General features: G+C 33.5%; 1 protein-coding gene across 2 annotated transcripts in view; it reads left to right on the top strand.

Annotated features, from left to right (window-relative positions):
- The window catches only part of SCLT1 (sodium channel and clathrin linker 1), a 178,001-nt gene that overhangs the window by 19,707 nt on the left and 140,984 nt on the right, over window positions 1-17,310 (top strand). For both annotated transcript variants that reach the window (XM_080796975.1, XM_080796976.1), the window contains exons 3-5: window positions 5,301-5,359; window positions 6,178-6,250; window positions 9,902-9,957. In XM_080796975.1, coding sequence (XP_080653101.1) covers window positions 5,301-5,359; window positions 6,178-6,250; window positions 9,902-9,957 — 188 coding nt within the window. The remainder of the gene's footprint in view (window positions 1-5,300; window positions 5,360-6,177; window positions 6,251-9,901; window positions 9,958-17,310) is intronic.

The raw sequence follows: 17,310 nt of genomic DNA, 5'->3' as shown, positions 1-17,310 counted from the left end.
GAGGAATATCCTCAGAGGAAGTATCCAGAAATTTTGTCTACCCAATTATAATCCAATATTATTGACACTCTTCTGTGATACACTCTCATCATCATCTCAGGAAGTCCTTCTGGGATCAAAATAATAGAAATTAATTATAGAGTATCTGTTATTCAAGATATATAAAATGTTCCATATGTATCTTTTATTTAGTATAGTTTGTTTAAATTTTGTTTTAGAAGATATAAAAAGGATATTTATAAATGCTTTTTTTTTGGTGATCATAGCTTATTGGATAGGATTGTTAGTCTTGTTCACCTGAAACTAATATGACATACGTCAATTATATTTCAATTGGACTATATAAATATAAATATATGTAAATGTATAATACATATATAAATGGCTTTTATAAAAAGATTTTATTTTTTTAAGTGTCTCTACACCCAACATAGGGCTTGAAACCCTCAACCCCGAGATCAAGAGTCACACACTCTACTGAGTGAGCCAGCCCTGTACCTTTATATAAGTGCTTTTATAGTTGTTTTCAATCTTATTCTCCCAACTTGATTTTTTCCACTAGATCTTGAATTATTAAGTCATGCAGTCTTTTATTCTAAAAGTTTCACTAGTAAGTGGGGAAGGATTGCTGAATCTATATTTTTATTCTTTTAACTATTTTTCCTATATTTTGATTTAATATGTTTATCTTATAATTTTTCATAATTTGGATTATTGGTCATTTACTCTTACATTAGTATTTCTGTAACAACTATCATTGGAAAATAGTTTCAGAGCAGTGTCTTTATAGAATTCAGTTAAACTAATATATATTGAGTACCTCCTCTATGTAAAGCACTAAGCCAGAAACTTTAGTGATATGAAAATGTATATAATAAAATTACTATTTCATAGGAACCTAAAGACTAATAAAAATATCAGTTGAGACAAATATTAAATAACTAGGTATAAGGCATATTATTCATATCTTAACCTTAAAGCCAAATGAGGGTATCTGAGAAAAAGGAGATAAAATATAGTTAGAGAGATCAGAAAAAGTTTCCTGAAGGATGTAGCATGTCTGATGGGTACTGAAAAGTAGGTAAGATTTCTAAAGAACTTCAGTGAGAGATAAAAGAAGGGGTAGTGGAGAGCATAGTAGATGGACCCACTGGCATGATGAGAAGCAAAAGGAGGTAAGAAAGTGGGAGTTGTATTTAGGGAGTAAAACATACATCATTTTTTATATTGTGTTTGACATATACAAGAGAAGTAATGGAAAATAACATTAGGAAGAGTAGGTTTTGTAGAGTGCCTTAAATGGTTAAGTTGAGAAGTTTGGATTTAATTTAGTAAACACTGTGCGATTCCTAAATATTGTTTAGAAGAATGATAAAGTAGAGTGAAACTCAGTAAGAATAACAATTAAGAAACTTAAAATTGATGGGTGGGAGGTTAATGAGGGCTTGAATTATTATTTTGTAGAATGCCATCCATCTCCCAACTATTAGTCATAACACTGATAGTTGATTTGATTTTTATAAAAATTCCTAAGAAATTTGAGAAATATTTTTAAAGTTTGAACTACTTCGCTATCCCAAGAAGATTTTTAACTAACTTTTGAACAATTGAAAGTTAAAATATCACTTGTCCATTAATTAATATTTAAATAATACAATAATTATTTTTAATAGTCTAGGATTAAGTAAATCCTACCCTGAAATTACATAGACTACTGGATGCATTTATTCTTTAATCTATCAGAGTCACTCTGGAAGGTTACCCTTTTTGTATAATTCATCTTACTGTCCTAGATCCATGTCAACATGTCTGTTGAGGCTGTATATTTTGAGAAATCCTTTCCATGTTGGTTGGATGTTCATAACATATACTTTGGTTAGCTAATAGAGTTTCCCTCATATTAAGAAAAAAGAAATTTTAAAAAGCAAAGAGCAAAGATTTATTAAGAGCTTTCTATATGTCAGGAATTATACTAAACACTTTGAGTATATTGTTCCTTTATTTAAATTTTTTTCAAACATACATCGAAGTGCAGCAGATACTAAAAATGGTATCTGGTAGCTAGCTACCACCCAGTTGTGTCCATTCTTAATTTATTGCCATGTTTACTTCCAGTCTTTTTTTCTTTTTTCAGTATTTTTTTTTAAGATTTTATTTATTTAACAGAGATCACAAGTAGGCAGAGAAGAGAAGAAGGCAGAGAGAGAGGAGGAAGCAGGCTCCCTGCTGAGCAGAGAGCCCGACACACACGGGCTCAATCCCAGGACCCTGGGATCCTGACCTAAGCTGAAGGCAGAGGCTTTAGCCCACTGAGCCACCCAGGCGCCCAGTCTTTTTTTTTTTTTTTTTTGAAGAAATAAGACACTGCAGAAACAATTCAGTGATTGTACCTCCTGTGCATTCCCTTCTATCCCTTTCCAGTGGTAATCCTAAATTTAGTGTTTTCCAATGGTATACATGCTCCCAGTACGTTTTCTATGTATGTTCATATCTGCAGTAATTTTATTATATCGTTTGGCAAGTTTAAAATCTTTTATAAGTGATATCATACTATAAGTATCTGACTGCAAAACTTGCTTTTTTTGCTTAAAATTATTTTTAAGAATTTGATACATATATCACAAGTTCATGCATTATATAACTTTTGTCCACTACATTCCACTGTATTATTAGACCACAAGCTATCCATTCTCCTATTAAAGGACATTTAGATTTTGTCCAATTCTTATATTTTGTAGTAATCCTTAAGCACATTGTTAAACATGTCTCCATATACACATCTGAGAGGTTTTTTAGGATGTATACCTAAATTGGACTTTTCTCATCTTCAGGGTTACTAGAAATTGTCCGAGGTGGTTGTACTCGTTTTCATTCCCATTCATGGTGTATGAGAGTGCTCCTTGTAAAACATCTTTCTGAGCCGTTGGTTGCATTGTCAGACATTTTGTTTTGGTCGGTGTGATTGGTGTAAAATGACATCTCACTATTGTTTTATTTGTGTTTCCCTAATTATTAATGACATTGTGCTTGCTTTTATTTGTCTGATCTCAGATTTCCTCTTTATTTTGCTTGTTGATACTCTGTTCACTGACACATGTGGAAAGTTCAGTTTGTGGGTTTTCATTTATCTTGTTTATATGCTTTATAGTGGAAAAATTTAAACATTTAATATAGTCAAATGTGTCAGTGTTTTACTCTTGTGTCTTAAGTCCTTCACTTGCATAAGTACATATTTAAGACTTTAATTAATCTGGAATTTATTATTGTGTATTATATAGGAAGGATGTCTGGTTTTACTCTATATGAATAACTTCTAGAATTAGCCTATTTGCTTTTGGGTTATGCCCATAGTGCTACATATAAATCTTATTAATTCTTTGAACTACTTATGAGATCCTATTGTATTACTTTCCTTTAGCCTATTGTTGGACATTTTATCTATCATTACAGTAAAAGCTGCACTGAACATCCTGTACATCTCCTTGTGTTTGAGTATTCATACTTTATACTAGATAGTAAGTTTTTGGTCATGTTAAAAATGTTGCTGGCCTTTTAACTTTGCTTATGGGACTTTCTGCTGCATAGACGCTTTAAATTTGGGTGTTGAAAGAAATCTCAGTCTCTCTGTTCATAGATTTTACACCGGGTGTCTTCCAGCTAGAAAATGTATTTTGAGTGGAAGTATTAGGCACTGGTTGATATATTAGTGAACAAAACAAACAAAAGCCTCTGCATTTTTTGGAACTTAAGAAAGCTTTCTCTATCCCAAGGTCAAAAATGCAATTTTTTTCAATAATTGTTAAATATTTTTTAAACATTTGGATCTTTATCTGTAATTTATTTTTCCATATAGTACATGCTGGAATCTAATTTTATTTTGTTTCCTAACGCTGTTACTTAAAAGTATTTTGTCTATTCAGTTATAATTTCACTTCTTTTAGATATCATGTTTCTATAAATTTTTTATCTATTTCTGGATTTCCTATGTTCTTCTGTTTGTTACTGTGTCTGTACCATAGTTTTTTTTAAATTATTCTTATTAACATATAATGTATTATTTGCCCCAGGGGTACAGGTTTGTGAATTGTCAGGCTTACACACTGTACCATAGTGTTTTAATCACTCTAGCATTAACAATGTTTCGATATGTAGTAGGGCAAGCCCTTTCCTCTTCCCCCCCCCCCTTTTTTTTTTGGCCAGGTTATCTTGGCTATTCTTGCACATTTACTCATTCACAGGAACTGTAAAATCTGTGTAAGATAAAGTTTCATAAATTATTCTATTGAAATTTTGTTTTGGAATTGCACTTGCAGTGAATTTTAAAGAATTAATATATTTACAGTATTGACCATTCAAATATCCATGAATAGTATAGTACTATTTATTTATATCTTCTTTTATGTCCTTCAGTAAAGTTGATTTTGCAGTAAAGTTATCGCAACATTCTTTGTTTTGTTTTTGTTTTTTATTCTCAAGTACTACCTTTTGTTACGGTAGTGAATAGAGTATTATTTCCTTTTACATTTTCAAATTATTGCTGGCATTTGGGAAAGCTGTTCTATTGATCTTCTATCTGATAACTTAGTGTATTCTCTTATTAGACCTAATAATTGGTAGATTATACATAGATTTCTAGGTAAATGGTCAAATTGTCTGTAAATAATAATAGTGTTATATCTTCTCTTTCAACATTTAAATTTTGAACTCTCTACCCTGGTTCCACTGACTAGAACCTCTATACAGTGGTGAAGTTAGCAGTGATGGTGAGCAGCCTTATATTATACTGCATTTAATGCAGTGTTGTTGGTGTTTTACCATGAAAGATAGTAATTGATGTAGGTTTCTGGTAGATATTCTTTATCAAGTTGAGAAATTCTTCCTATTTCAAGTTTGCCAAGAGTTCTTATTATGCATGGATATTAAAATTTACCAAATAAACTTTTTTTTTAAGATTTTATTCATTTATTTGACAGAGATCACAAGTATGCAGAGAGGCAGGGAGAGGGGGAAGCAGGCTCCCTGCTGAGCAGAGAGTCCGGATGCGGGGCTCAAGCCCAGGACCCTGAGACCATGACCCGAGCCCAAGGCAGAGGCCCAACCAACTGAGCTACCCAGGCGCCCCCCCCCCCAATAAACTTTCAACATCAGTTTAGATGATTACTTGTTTCTCTTCTTTTTAAATTGCATTAAGATTTTCTAAGGTTGTAAAATTTTTAATTGTATTTAATTTTAAACTACTGCAAATTTTAGGCTTGGATGATATGAGAAAACATTTTAAGATGCAATATTCTCTGTTATAGAAAGCTGTCTTGAAAGGAGATGGGGATGACACGTTAGAAAACACAATAGTTGATCAAAGGTAAGGTTGAGTTACCAGAAAAATATTATTTTCTTAAGTATATTTATTATTGTTGAAATAATTCCTTTAGTATTAGGATGGTTTATTTCGGTCTGCTATAATTAGATTTGAGCATTGAATATACAAGTGGAAAAAAAGCCAGCATTGTAATCTATAAGAGTAGCTCTCAAATGGGGTAATTTTATCTCCCTCCTATTCATAACCTCTGGAGTTTCTAGAAACTGGCCCTCAAATGTGGAGGGCTAAGAGAGACTGAAGGAAGAGGCAGACCACTCCATATTGGTAAGTGGCAAATTTATTAAGCAATAGAACCTATTTACGAGGCTTGTCTTGGGAGAACACAAGACAGCTATATTTCCTCACCTACTTGCCATAATCTTGGAAGCTTAAACTTGGTTCAGTCAGAAATACAGGAGGCCTTAACTGGGTTCACTTACATACCCAATATAGATAGCCTCAGCATCACATTACTATCTTAAGGCTGTATCGTTGGAGCTGCTTCTGGAAGTGGGGAAGGTAAGCAGAACACATATTCCAAGGGTAATGGGGGGTGAGTAGCCTCCAGTTGCCCAGGTTCAGCTCAAGGATCAACTGGCAGTTGTTTTCTTGATGAACCCCTTCATTACCTCCCCTCCCTCGATATTTGACAATATCTGGAAGTATTAATTGAGCTAAGATTGAGAACAGGAAAAAGACAAAGTATTGATTGCTGTGGATACACTTATCATTAAAATGTTTATATTCAATTTCATTACGTATTATACATTCACCTATATTAAACAATATGCCATTTTTTAAATTATGTATTTTTTCTTTAGCTTTTTAGCTCCTCTTATTATTGAGTATGATAAGCATCTGGAAGAGCTACACGGGCAGCTGAAGTATTATCAGGTATGAAATCATAGTTATCAAGCTTTTTATAATATTCTGTTAAGTAAAATATACTTTTCAAAAACATTGATGATGAATAAAATATTTAGCTATAACTAATCAATTCTTGGCTGTCTATAAGAGAAAAAGTGTAGTGTGTGTGTGTGTGTGTGTTTTAAGATTATCTTCAGTTTTGCTTTTTAATCCAGTGTTTCCTTGCTCCTGATATCTCCCAAGAAGATCTCCTAGGTGCTTGAAGTCCTTAAACTCATTATTATAAGTTTATATCTTTATTCTTCCCCCAGGGAGACCCAAAACCATTTCATACTTTTAGACCTTTCTCTTTACCCTCATTCTACCTGTATTTCCCATTACTTAGAGAATGGATTTTTCACCCAATTTCAAATATTATGTCCATCAGATCATAGATGCATTTGATCAATTTCTAATATAGGCTTAAACTATGGCATCTCTTTTCTGAAATCCTCTTAGTAGTGAGGGTTTATTTTAGGAGTGAACAGAGTGAAGAAACTGAGGACACTTCTATATCATAGAATTTCTGAGATTAGGATACACAGCCGGCTCATGGAGAACTAAAATAATAGCACAACATTGTACAAGATATAATCTGAGTTTCAATAATCGCTATTTTTAGAATATACCTAATATTTATAATCTGTTTCTTTGATTTTAAAATGTTTTTTACATTTTCCTCCCAAACTTTGACCTTTCTGATCGTTGGATAACCATAAAAAGGAAGCATTTGTTAAAGAGATGCTGTATGTCTCAAGCTAAGCTCACCAGAAGGTGGTAAACTTCTTTTCCTAGAGTTTGAATATACTCAGCATTGTGTTTGGTTTAGATACCAATCACTGGATCAGTTCAGTTGGGTAGCAAGGTTGACTTAATTTAATGTAAATGAAAGTATAACATGTTTTTATATGGGGCTGTCAATGTGGCAAACACTAAAAACTTTATTTATATCTTTCTCCACTTTATGCAGGGACAGCAAGAGATCCTACCTATGCTTTGAAGTCTAGTGCATAATACGCCCTCAATTTTTGATGAATGAATTAAAAACCAGGACTTATTAGAACAAGATGATTAGATCTAGCTTAACAATCTCCTACTTATAAATTACTAGATTGACTAAAAGTATTTTACTAAAAGAACACATAATGCTTTCATTTTCTAAAAATAAGTTAGGTTTTCCATTGCATTTGATATTATTTATACTTTCATTTCCAGGATTAATCCTCTAATATAAATTTACAGAGTGATCCTGTAGACCCAAATTTCAAAAACAAGCATTTCTTTAAATTGCAGTTACTGTCTTATTATAAGTTAATTAGGTGATTTCCTAGTCTTTACTATGGGCTTTTTTTGCCTGTGGTCATTTAAGTTCGAACCTATCATAGTAATGTCTTTTAATCTTTCTAATTAACAATTAAAGAACAATAGAATGCTCTGTTCTGCACAAATGGCATTTTGCTTTTCTTTTTAGGGCTGAATTCACTCAAAATTGCTGTAATGACATATTATGTGGTCCAATTGTTGTAAAATGGGATAACTATTTATCTTGAATTAAACTTTCAAATGTTTAATTTTTTATAATCTATCTGATTCATATATCTCTTTAATCAGCTATTTTACTAAGGTGTTTAACTTCATTCCCCTGTCTAACATTCTCAATCTAAGAGTGATTATTGAATTAATTACAAGAGAGAGAAAACTGTAGCAGAAGGTCCAAGGGTCTGTAACAAGAGTAGTTGCTACTTTTACAGAGGAAGAAAAGATGCTGACAGATAAATCTAAGAACAGTTGCTCACATGGGTATTACTGACTAGAACTAGTACTAGAACTAGAACTAGGATTTATTGACCCAGTAAAAAGAATAGTTTATCTTGAAAGCAAGAAAACTATCACTATATTTCTTTATATGAAAAACTTCCTTCCAAAAATCTAAATAAGGGAAAATTTGATAATACAAGAGGTACTGCTGAGATTTTGTTTCCTTCCAACTATTAAATATTTTGGAATATTTGACAGTAAAGAATCTTTAGTGTGACCATAATGATTCACCTTTAATCCTAGCTATTATATATACATTCTGACTATTTGAGTAATTTGAGTAAATATTTTTTAAGATACACCAACCTTTTTACAACTTTTAAAGATCTTGCAAGATTTTGCAACTTTTAAGATCAGTTTTGTTGTTTTTTTAGTGACAAGAATCAGGATAAATGCTACAATAAAATACAAACCTCTTAGTTACCATGGCATTCAAGAGCTGCTGCCTGCCTTTCCAATTTTCTTTCACTGCATCATGACTCAATGTATGGTTACTTCTTAGTTATCTGATAGTGAATTCATTCATTTTAATTTAATTGTGATTCATTCACAGCAAGGACCTGGGAAAGGTTCACCTTTCCTAAAGCCAGCTTTGTATTTAGAGTTGGCTGTTACTGATTTCCTAGCCCAAGCTTCCACTAGCTTCTCTAGTTGAAAGGGAAGCAGAAGGGCTTGGAGCATTGCCTGTTCCTCCACCCTTCCCTTGCCAGGTTCACTCCAGGCTTGGCTCCTCTCCTTTAGCATAGGTTACTCAGTCAAGATTAATGGACATACCATGAGTTGATTGCAGTTTTGTTTTAAGTGTGATTTTGCATGGCCTCCTTCCTGCTCTCCCCTAGCCCATTTACTCTCGTTGAGAGCTGACAACAATGCCTGTGTTCTAATATTTTTTGCCTCTTTGCTTTTACACATATTTCTACCTTCTTGAAATGCCTTTTCTTTTCTATTGAGATTTTACAATCCCTTCATCTCCTCAGAAAATTAATTGTACCAAACTCATTCTCTTTACAGTATATATTTTAGTCTCATTTTTATATGAATTAGTGATTTCTTTCTCCATTTTTGCTATTAAAGTATATGTTGGTGATGATACAGGTTTGCCAATGTTGTATGGTGTGGAGAGTTTAGACAGTTAATAAAGGTGGCAAAAAGACTGAGCAAATTACTGCTAAAGAAGATCTCTATTTTCTTTTTCACTGTTAACATTTTACTTTTTCAAATACAAGCTCTTTTTTTTTTTTTTTTAGATTTTATTTATTTAATTGACAGAGAGAGAGAGAGAGCACAAGTAGGCAGAGAGGGGTGGGGAGGAAGCTCCCTGCCGAGCAGAGAGCCCAATGCGGGGCTCGATCCCAGGACCCTGAGATCATGACCTGAGCTGAAGACAGAGGCTTAACGCACTGAGCCACCCAGGTGCCCCTCAAATACAAGCTCTTATCTGGGCTTCAACTAAACTAAAGTGAATTAAGAATACATTCAGGGAATGGGGATCATCTGGTATTTGTTATAGTGACATACTGAGGAATATCTCGTATCAGTTTTTTATAAACATCTACAAATCATGGGACTGTATTTGTAAGTATTTCTCAGTGTGTCATATAAATATTTTCTTTATATTTCAAAATGAGTGTTTTATTATGTATTCTTTATGTATTATTCTGTGTATCATTAAAATATCCATATTTACTAGTGCTTATTAGAAGTAAAGAATCATTGTTTCTTATCAGTAGCCTAGTGCCATAGAATCTGACTGCTTGGATAGGAATGGATTACATAATAGAGACCCATCTACAAAATATATTCCATATTTTAATCTTTCAGAAACATATGGGCGAGATGAAACTACAACTTGAAAATGTCATCAAGGAAAACGAAAGGTAGATCAATTAACTGTTGATTCTTTTATTGTTACCCTAGGTAACTTTTATTGTTCTTATTTGCTATTTTATTCATATAGTACACTGATTATGAGTACAGACTCTGGAGCCTGATTTCCTGTTTGACCCCTAGGTCCATTACTTACTAGCTGTGCAACCTTACTTGGGCAGTTACTTAACCTCTTTGTGCTTTAGTTTTCTCATCTATGAATTAAAAATAATTATTTCATAGTGATGTCTGTAGGGGAAAATAGGATATATAATAAACACTTCATAAGTATTAGCAATCATTAATTGTATAGTTATTTTAGTCACATATGTTATGAAACATACTGATCAAACAAAATCTGTCAACCCATCATCCAGTTAAGAGCTAAAAGAGGTTAACAGTACTGGTATACCTACCCATGTTTTCCTTCCCTATTCATTCCTCTCCTGACCTCTGCTAGATATTAGCACTTTCTTGAATTTTGTGTTTATCATTCCTTTGCTTTTTAAATTTTTTAATAAGTGTGTATATTCTTAACAATAAATTATTCAGTTTTGTATTTTTTAAACTATATAAAAGTCATAATCATTCAGTCTTCTGGGACTTTTTTTTCTACTTAGTATCATACACAAACCCACACGAGAGTTTCAAGGGATAATCTTGCTGGGTCATAGATTATGTAAATATTCAGTTTTACAATATAACACCAACTTAATTTGCAAAGTGGCTCTACCAATTTACATTCCCACCTGTGATATTTATGAGTTCTTACTGATCTACATGTTTTTATCAGCACTTAGTCTTACTAGGTTTTTAAATTTTTGTTATTTTGAGTCTTAAATGCTTTTTCATTGTGGTTATAATTTAACATTTCTCTGAATCTAACATTTCCCTATACTGCTAATATGGTTGACCATTTTTCATATGTGTATTTACCCATGTGATTTTCTTTTCTCATTAAATGCTTGTTCATTTCTTTTTCCCATTTTCTATTTACCTTTCCCTTATTAAATTGTCAAAGTACTTTATATACCCTGTATTCTGAATATTTGTTGGTGTGTCGATCTGTGTCAATGTAAAAATACTACTGTAAACGATAACCATTGTAGAAATTTCACAGATGAAGGAATTTAGTCACTTACCTGTAAGTGCTATTAGGTCCCTGGTTTTAGGATCATAACTTAGGGATTGTGATCTGGAGGTTGGATATTTATGTTGCTGCCACCATCTCTGTTGCTCCTCCTCCGTTATCATTTCCATAAAGCTGGAGCCTTGCCATTGGAAAGCGAGGCACAGGGTATTGACTGTAAGAGACCCTCATGTCTATCCAGTTTTGCTTGCTATCTGTCATACCAATAGAGGAATATTCTCAGCTCACTTCTATTTTCTGTATCCCCCACAAGTGCTTCTCACTGGTAAAACTTTAATCCTACCCACAACTCCAGCTACAAGACCCTCTGAGAAATAGAGTTTTAGACTTTCTGCCACTGTGCTAGAGGCTGGAAGATGAAATGGGATGGGAATAAATATTGTTGCTGCAGTACCGTACAATGTGCTAGATGATAGGTGTTTCCTGTATCTGTTCCCAGGTTATGATAGGTTTCATGAAAAGAATTTTCTATTTTGTTTTTAATCTTAAGATAGTTGAATCCAGCTTTCTTCTTATGGTTGTTATTCTTTGTGCCTCTAACAAATCCCCTCTTAACCTGTGATCATAAAAATCTCCTGTTTTTTGCTTAAAATGTTTGAAGTTTTATTTTATCCCAAGTTTCTTAACTTTAACTTTTAAAGATCATACAGCTGGGCTGAAAGCTGATATATCTTCTGTTGCTGACTCGTACAACTAGACCGAAAAGTAAAGAAATAATTTTTTTTTAGTTTTAAATTCATTTAAAACACAGACTCTTTTAAAGCTGGCATTCTTTTGTATATATTTTGCTATGTTATATAGCAGTTTCCTTTTTTGTTGTTTAATATTATACATGTTGTTCTTTAGAATAATCTAGAACTCCCATGGAATTCGTATGTCTGGTTTTGACTATTTTGTCATCTTCTCCCTTCCATTTTAAAAAATATGTTTCACTATTTCTCCTTTTCTCTAATTTCTGAAAGCTTCATATATTTAAGCTACTAATGTTGGCTGAGGTGTAAATAAATCCTTTAATTGGGTTTTCAATTTTTCTTATTTGTTTTTCCCCCAGGGAAAAGCTTTTCTAACTTTAACTTTTTATGATTTACTGTTCTTTCTCAAAAAAGTTATTAAATAAACTATGCTGCTCCTAATAAAGAACATTGCTAAGATTTTTGAATCACCAATGTATGTAGATTAAGCTTGTATTTTAATGTAATGGGAATAGAAAAGGTACTATATGGTCGGGATAATCATTGTATTTCCTGTATTTGATTCCACATACTTATTTCATGTCCAGTTCTTTTTAAGTCAGTCTTTTAAAAATCTGCCTTCACCTATTTAATAGTAATGTGGTCATGTCTCATGAATGTATTTATTCCTAGTACAATAGGAAAGTGGGAACAAATGGATTCTGAGCTTATTATAAAGGCACTTTTAGTAACTGGAAAATTTCTCAGGTTTTAAAGTGAATTCTTATTATGTTTTTAGGGCAACATCCTACCTTTAATTATGTGTTGCAGTTAAGGACTGCAAAATCAAGAGTTTATCATTTTTAAGGAAAGTATCTTAAATGTGTGTACATAGTTCTGAATAATGGAAGCTAGCAGTGACATGGATTATGTAGTAGTATGCAATTCTACACTGTTGGGTTTTAGAAACGTTTTAATTACATTTTTATATGGGTGGATATAATGTAAGAATTGACTACAGATAGGAAATAATGAAGTCATTTTAAATCAGGTTAAGGAAGAGGTGAAAAAATACTTTCCTTCCTCCCATTTTTAAATCTGTTCCTTGAAATCCAGCTTCTGTTGAGAACATATATTTTGTTTTGTCCTTTTTTTTTTCTGTAATACCATCTTTTCTCCTCAAAACTTACCAGAGGAAATAAATTGAATGCAGGGTTATATGTACAGCACTTTCTGGCACTAAATACTAATTTTTTATTGTTTATTATATTATTCAGGTTATTATTCAGGCTATTCATTTGTTGTCTCCATATGAGCCATTTTTAATTCTTTCATTCAGCTCTGATTTTGTTCCAGTGTCCATGTGCTTGGGGGAGATGAGCTGTTTCCACAATTTTAGATGATAAGTCTTTTATTTAACTAGTTTGAATTTATTTTTGCCAGGGATTGGTCTAGGAATGAACACAGAACCCTACTTTTAGCCAGTGAAGTATAAGAGAAAGTCTGTTGTAGAGCTTCTGGTAAAGAATCTTCTCCCTGATTTAAAAAAAAAAAAAAAAAAAGTGGCTGGCAAGAAGAAAGCTTTACCTCCTTCCAGCTTGTCATTTTAGAAAGTGGTTTATGAAGTTGGTAAAACATTTTGTATCCATGGGGGTAGATATCAACATTGAAAGAAGGGAAAGATGAGAAAACCTTTGGTCCTTATTATATTGTTGAACTGCTGAAACAAATCTGGAACCACTTACCCTTCTGATTTAATATTAGATGAGGTAATAAAATATTCATTCAGTCATTCATTTATAAGTATTTATTGAGTACTAAGTAAGTACCAGGCACTATTCAAGTGAATACATCAGTGATACAGTGATAAAACAGACAAAAATGACCAAACATCCTTGGGGTGCCTGGGTGGCTCAGTCAGTCAAGCATCAGACTCTTGATTTTGGCTCAGGTAATGATCTCAGGATCCTGGGATCAAGCCCGTTGTTGGTCTCCCTCCTCAGTGGGGAGTCTGCTTGTCCCTCTCTCCTTCTGCCCTTCCCCCCACTAGTTTGTGCATTCACTCTCACATGCTCTCAATAAATAAATAAATCTTTTTTAAAAAATGACTGTCCTTATTTTTTGTTAAGCATTTTGTTACTTACAGTCAAAACGTACTAACTGATAGACTTAACTGCATCTGTCAGAGATTCACAGACTACAGCCTGTGGATCAGATTTGGCCTGCTATCTCTTTTTGTAAATGAAAGTTTATTGACTCACAGACACATTCATTCATTGATATATTGTCTGTAGTAAACACTGCTGTTCTTGAGTTACTTGAGGTCTGTGAGGAAGAACATCCCCAAAAGTCCGCCAAAATCCTAAGCTTTATAAAGTGTTAAATTTCTGTTTCAAATCTCATATAAAACCGGAGCTACCCTGATTTCTCTATGTCTCTGTTTATAACCCAGTTTACTGTTCTTTATTTATGTGCGTATACATACACTCTTACCATGGTTCCCTTTGATTACTAGTCTCTCATCACGCCAGCCTTCTTATTTGGCTTTCTCAAACCTGGCAAACCAGTGTTCCCCTGAAGACCTTACCTAATACTTTTGCCTAGAATTAGAAGACTAGTAGGACTGTCTACCCTTTTTTCAGCCCTTTTTCAGGAAAGCATTCCCTGACTACATTATCTAGCTGTTTCCACCCTCTTCTTTTTTCTTTTTTCTATAATACAATTTTATTTTATTTATGGCACCTATTACTACTTGAAATTTTTTTTTTGTCTTTTTGATTATTTTTTTGTCTTATCTCCCAGAATGTATTCTTCATGTGAGCAAGGCCCTTATCTATTCTTTCTTACTGCTATATACCTAACACCATTGAATAGTGCTTTATCTTTTATGCAAAAACCATATAATTCACTTTTTATAATTTCCAGTTTGAGTTTCTTTGAAGGGTAAAATTTAGAGATCCTTTTGATCTCCTTTTGATCTGTGATTTTATAATTTTTCTGACTTTTTGTAAATATTTTACTTACCTCTAATTCAACAGTAGTTATTTAATGACTCATCTATTGAGTGTTTTGTTTTCAGTTTAGGTTTCCTGGGGGAAAAAACTCTTATACTTTAATTTTACCATTTTGGGTCATATTTAATTAAAGTGATAATAACAGGTTCTTGCAGCTATGATGTAGATTGACTGTTCCAACCTCTTTTTAGTTGCCTTCCTGTATTACAGAGGCTGGAAAACTAAAAACTAGCTCAGGATATGAATTAGGTTCTGCTAATGATAAGTACTTGTAGGAGACCTAAATTAGGAGATAAGTAGGAGGGAAAGCAGTATCTGAGGATCTATTTTTGTGGCTGAGCTCTAACAAGTATACTGTAGCGCTGGAGCTGATAATTCTGGGCAGCTGCTTCTATTGAAGCTAAAGTAGGTTGTTCCTGCAGGCAGTAACTCTAAGACAGTAACATCCTAATCCCAGGATCTCAGATGAAAAGGTGTGAACTTGGAACCAGCAGTTGGTGTAGTTGCTTCCTGATTATCTAGCTTCTTAACTATGGCCCACCTATCAGTTCTCTTAGCAAATCAGTTTAGCTAAACCAGTAAGATTGACTTTTTCTAGAAGCTGCACTAGAAAATAGAGATCAACTGATCAGTGGTGACAGCAGGAAAAATGAACACTACTAGTTAATAATAATAAAGATAGGGACACCTGGATGGCTCAGCCGGTTGAATGTCTGCCTTTGGCTCAGGTCATGATCCCAGAGTCCTGGGATTGAGTCCCCCACCGGGCCCCTTGCTTGGCTGAGAGCCTGCTTCTCCCTCTGCCTGTCGCTCCCCCTGCTCGCTCACGCGCGTGCTCTCTCTCTCTCTCTCCCTCTCTCTCACACAAATAAATAAATATCTTATAAAAATAATAATAAGGATGACACTGTCTACCTCCACAAAGCTTTATATGATTTCTCTTCTTACTCTCAAGCCATGCAAAATGATGGACCTTTCTTCTTTTTATTTTCTCAACGCTCTTACATTTTTTTTAAAAAAAGATTTTATTTATTTGACAAAGAAATGGGAGCAGCAGAGAGGGATCGGTAGAGGAAGAGGGAGAAGCAGGCTCTCTGCTGAGCAGGGAGCCTGATGTGGGGCTCAATTCCAGGATCCTGTCATCATGAACTGAGCTGAAGAGAGACACTTAACCAACTGAGCCACCCAGGTGGCCCTAAGCTCTTACATTTTGACTTAATTATTATATATTTGAATAAGTACAACTAGAACCAGAAGTCTTACCATCTTGTATGTAATACCTCTTCGAGTATTTGTTGAACATGATTCAATTACTGATGTCTAATCTTCAAGATTTATTAATGGTATGTTAAAAAAAGCTTTGAAAAAGATTAATTCCTTGAATCTTTGCAGTAATTAAATGGTTTTATTTTCTCAATTATACTGCTAATATTCTTAGAGAATTAGATAAAATAAATTTAATCAGTATTTACAAATATATTATTACAATTATGTTTCAAAGGAAACAAGGGCAAAAATGTAAAAGGAAAATAAGCATAAAGATTAGAGGATAGGAAAAATAATTAGCAAGTTTGAGTATGTATTTTTCTGTTTATATGCACTCATATCAACAAAGAAAAATACACTGTTGTTCTTAAAGGCCCATGAAACATTTATAAACATAGACATGGATTGCAAACCTTGCCCACTGTTATACACACATACGAATTTAAAGCAGTATAAGTCACATATATAGTAAAATATCATATATATATAGTCATATATAGTAAAATTAGAAATAGCAAAAAACAGCAGTGCCTGGTTGGCTCAGCCAGTTAAGTGTCTGCCTTAGGCTCAGGTCATGGTCTTGGGGTCCTGGGATTGAGCCCTGCTGCAGGCTCCCTGCTCAGTGAGGAGTCTGCTTCTCCCTTTCCCTCTGCCCTTCACCCTTCCCCCATCATGTGTGCTTGTGCTCCCTCTCAAATAAATAAAATCTTAAAACAAAACAAAACAAAAAACAGGCACAGATAATTTAACTATATTTTCAACTAACTCCTGAGATGAAAAGGAATTGAAAACTGAAATTAAAAACTTCTTAGAATAAACAACATATCAAACTAGTGAAATGTAGCCAGACTAGTACTTAGAACATAAACCAATTAAAAAATAAAATTGAAAATAAGTGAACTAGGGAGTTTTGTTTACAATGATATCAAGACTAGGTAATCAGGCTCCTGAGAAAAACTAGAAATTCTAGACAAAAGCTAGAAAATTGGGACAAAAATTTGACAATAGATCTATTTAAATGAATTGGACTCAGTGGAGAATTATAGGGCAAGACCAGGAAAAAAATGAAATCCAGGGATATGAGCCTGCTTTTGGAGATGCCTTCCCCTAGGTACATCTCCCTATCCTGGAGGAGGTGAAGAGAGGTTGAAAAACTAAGCTTGAAACAAATTTATAGGGCTAGAGAGATTAAATTTGAAAGTCAGGGGCCATTAGATTTGAGGGTGAGTGGCTCAGGAAGTTTCCAGGCATTGGGTTGGGATA

Source organism: Martes martes (assembly GCF_963455335.1).
Source record: "Martes martes genome assembly, chromosome: 2".
Lineage (NCBI taxonomy): Eukaryota > Metazoa > Chordata > Mammalia > Carnivora > Mustelidae > Martes > Martes martes.
Note: the sequence above shows the minus strand (reverse complement) of the source record. Positions and strands in the feature narration are given on the sequence as shown.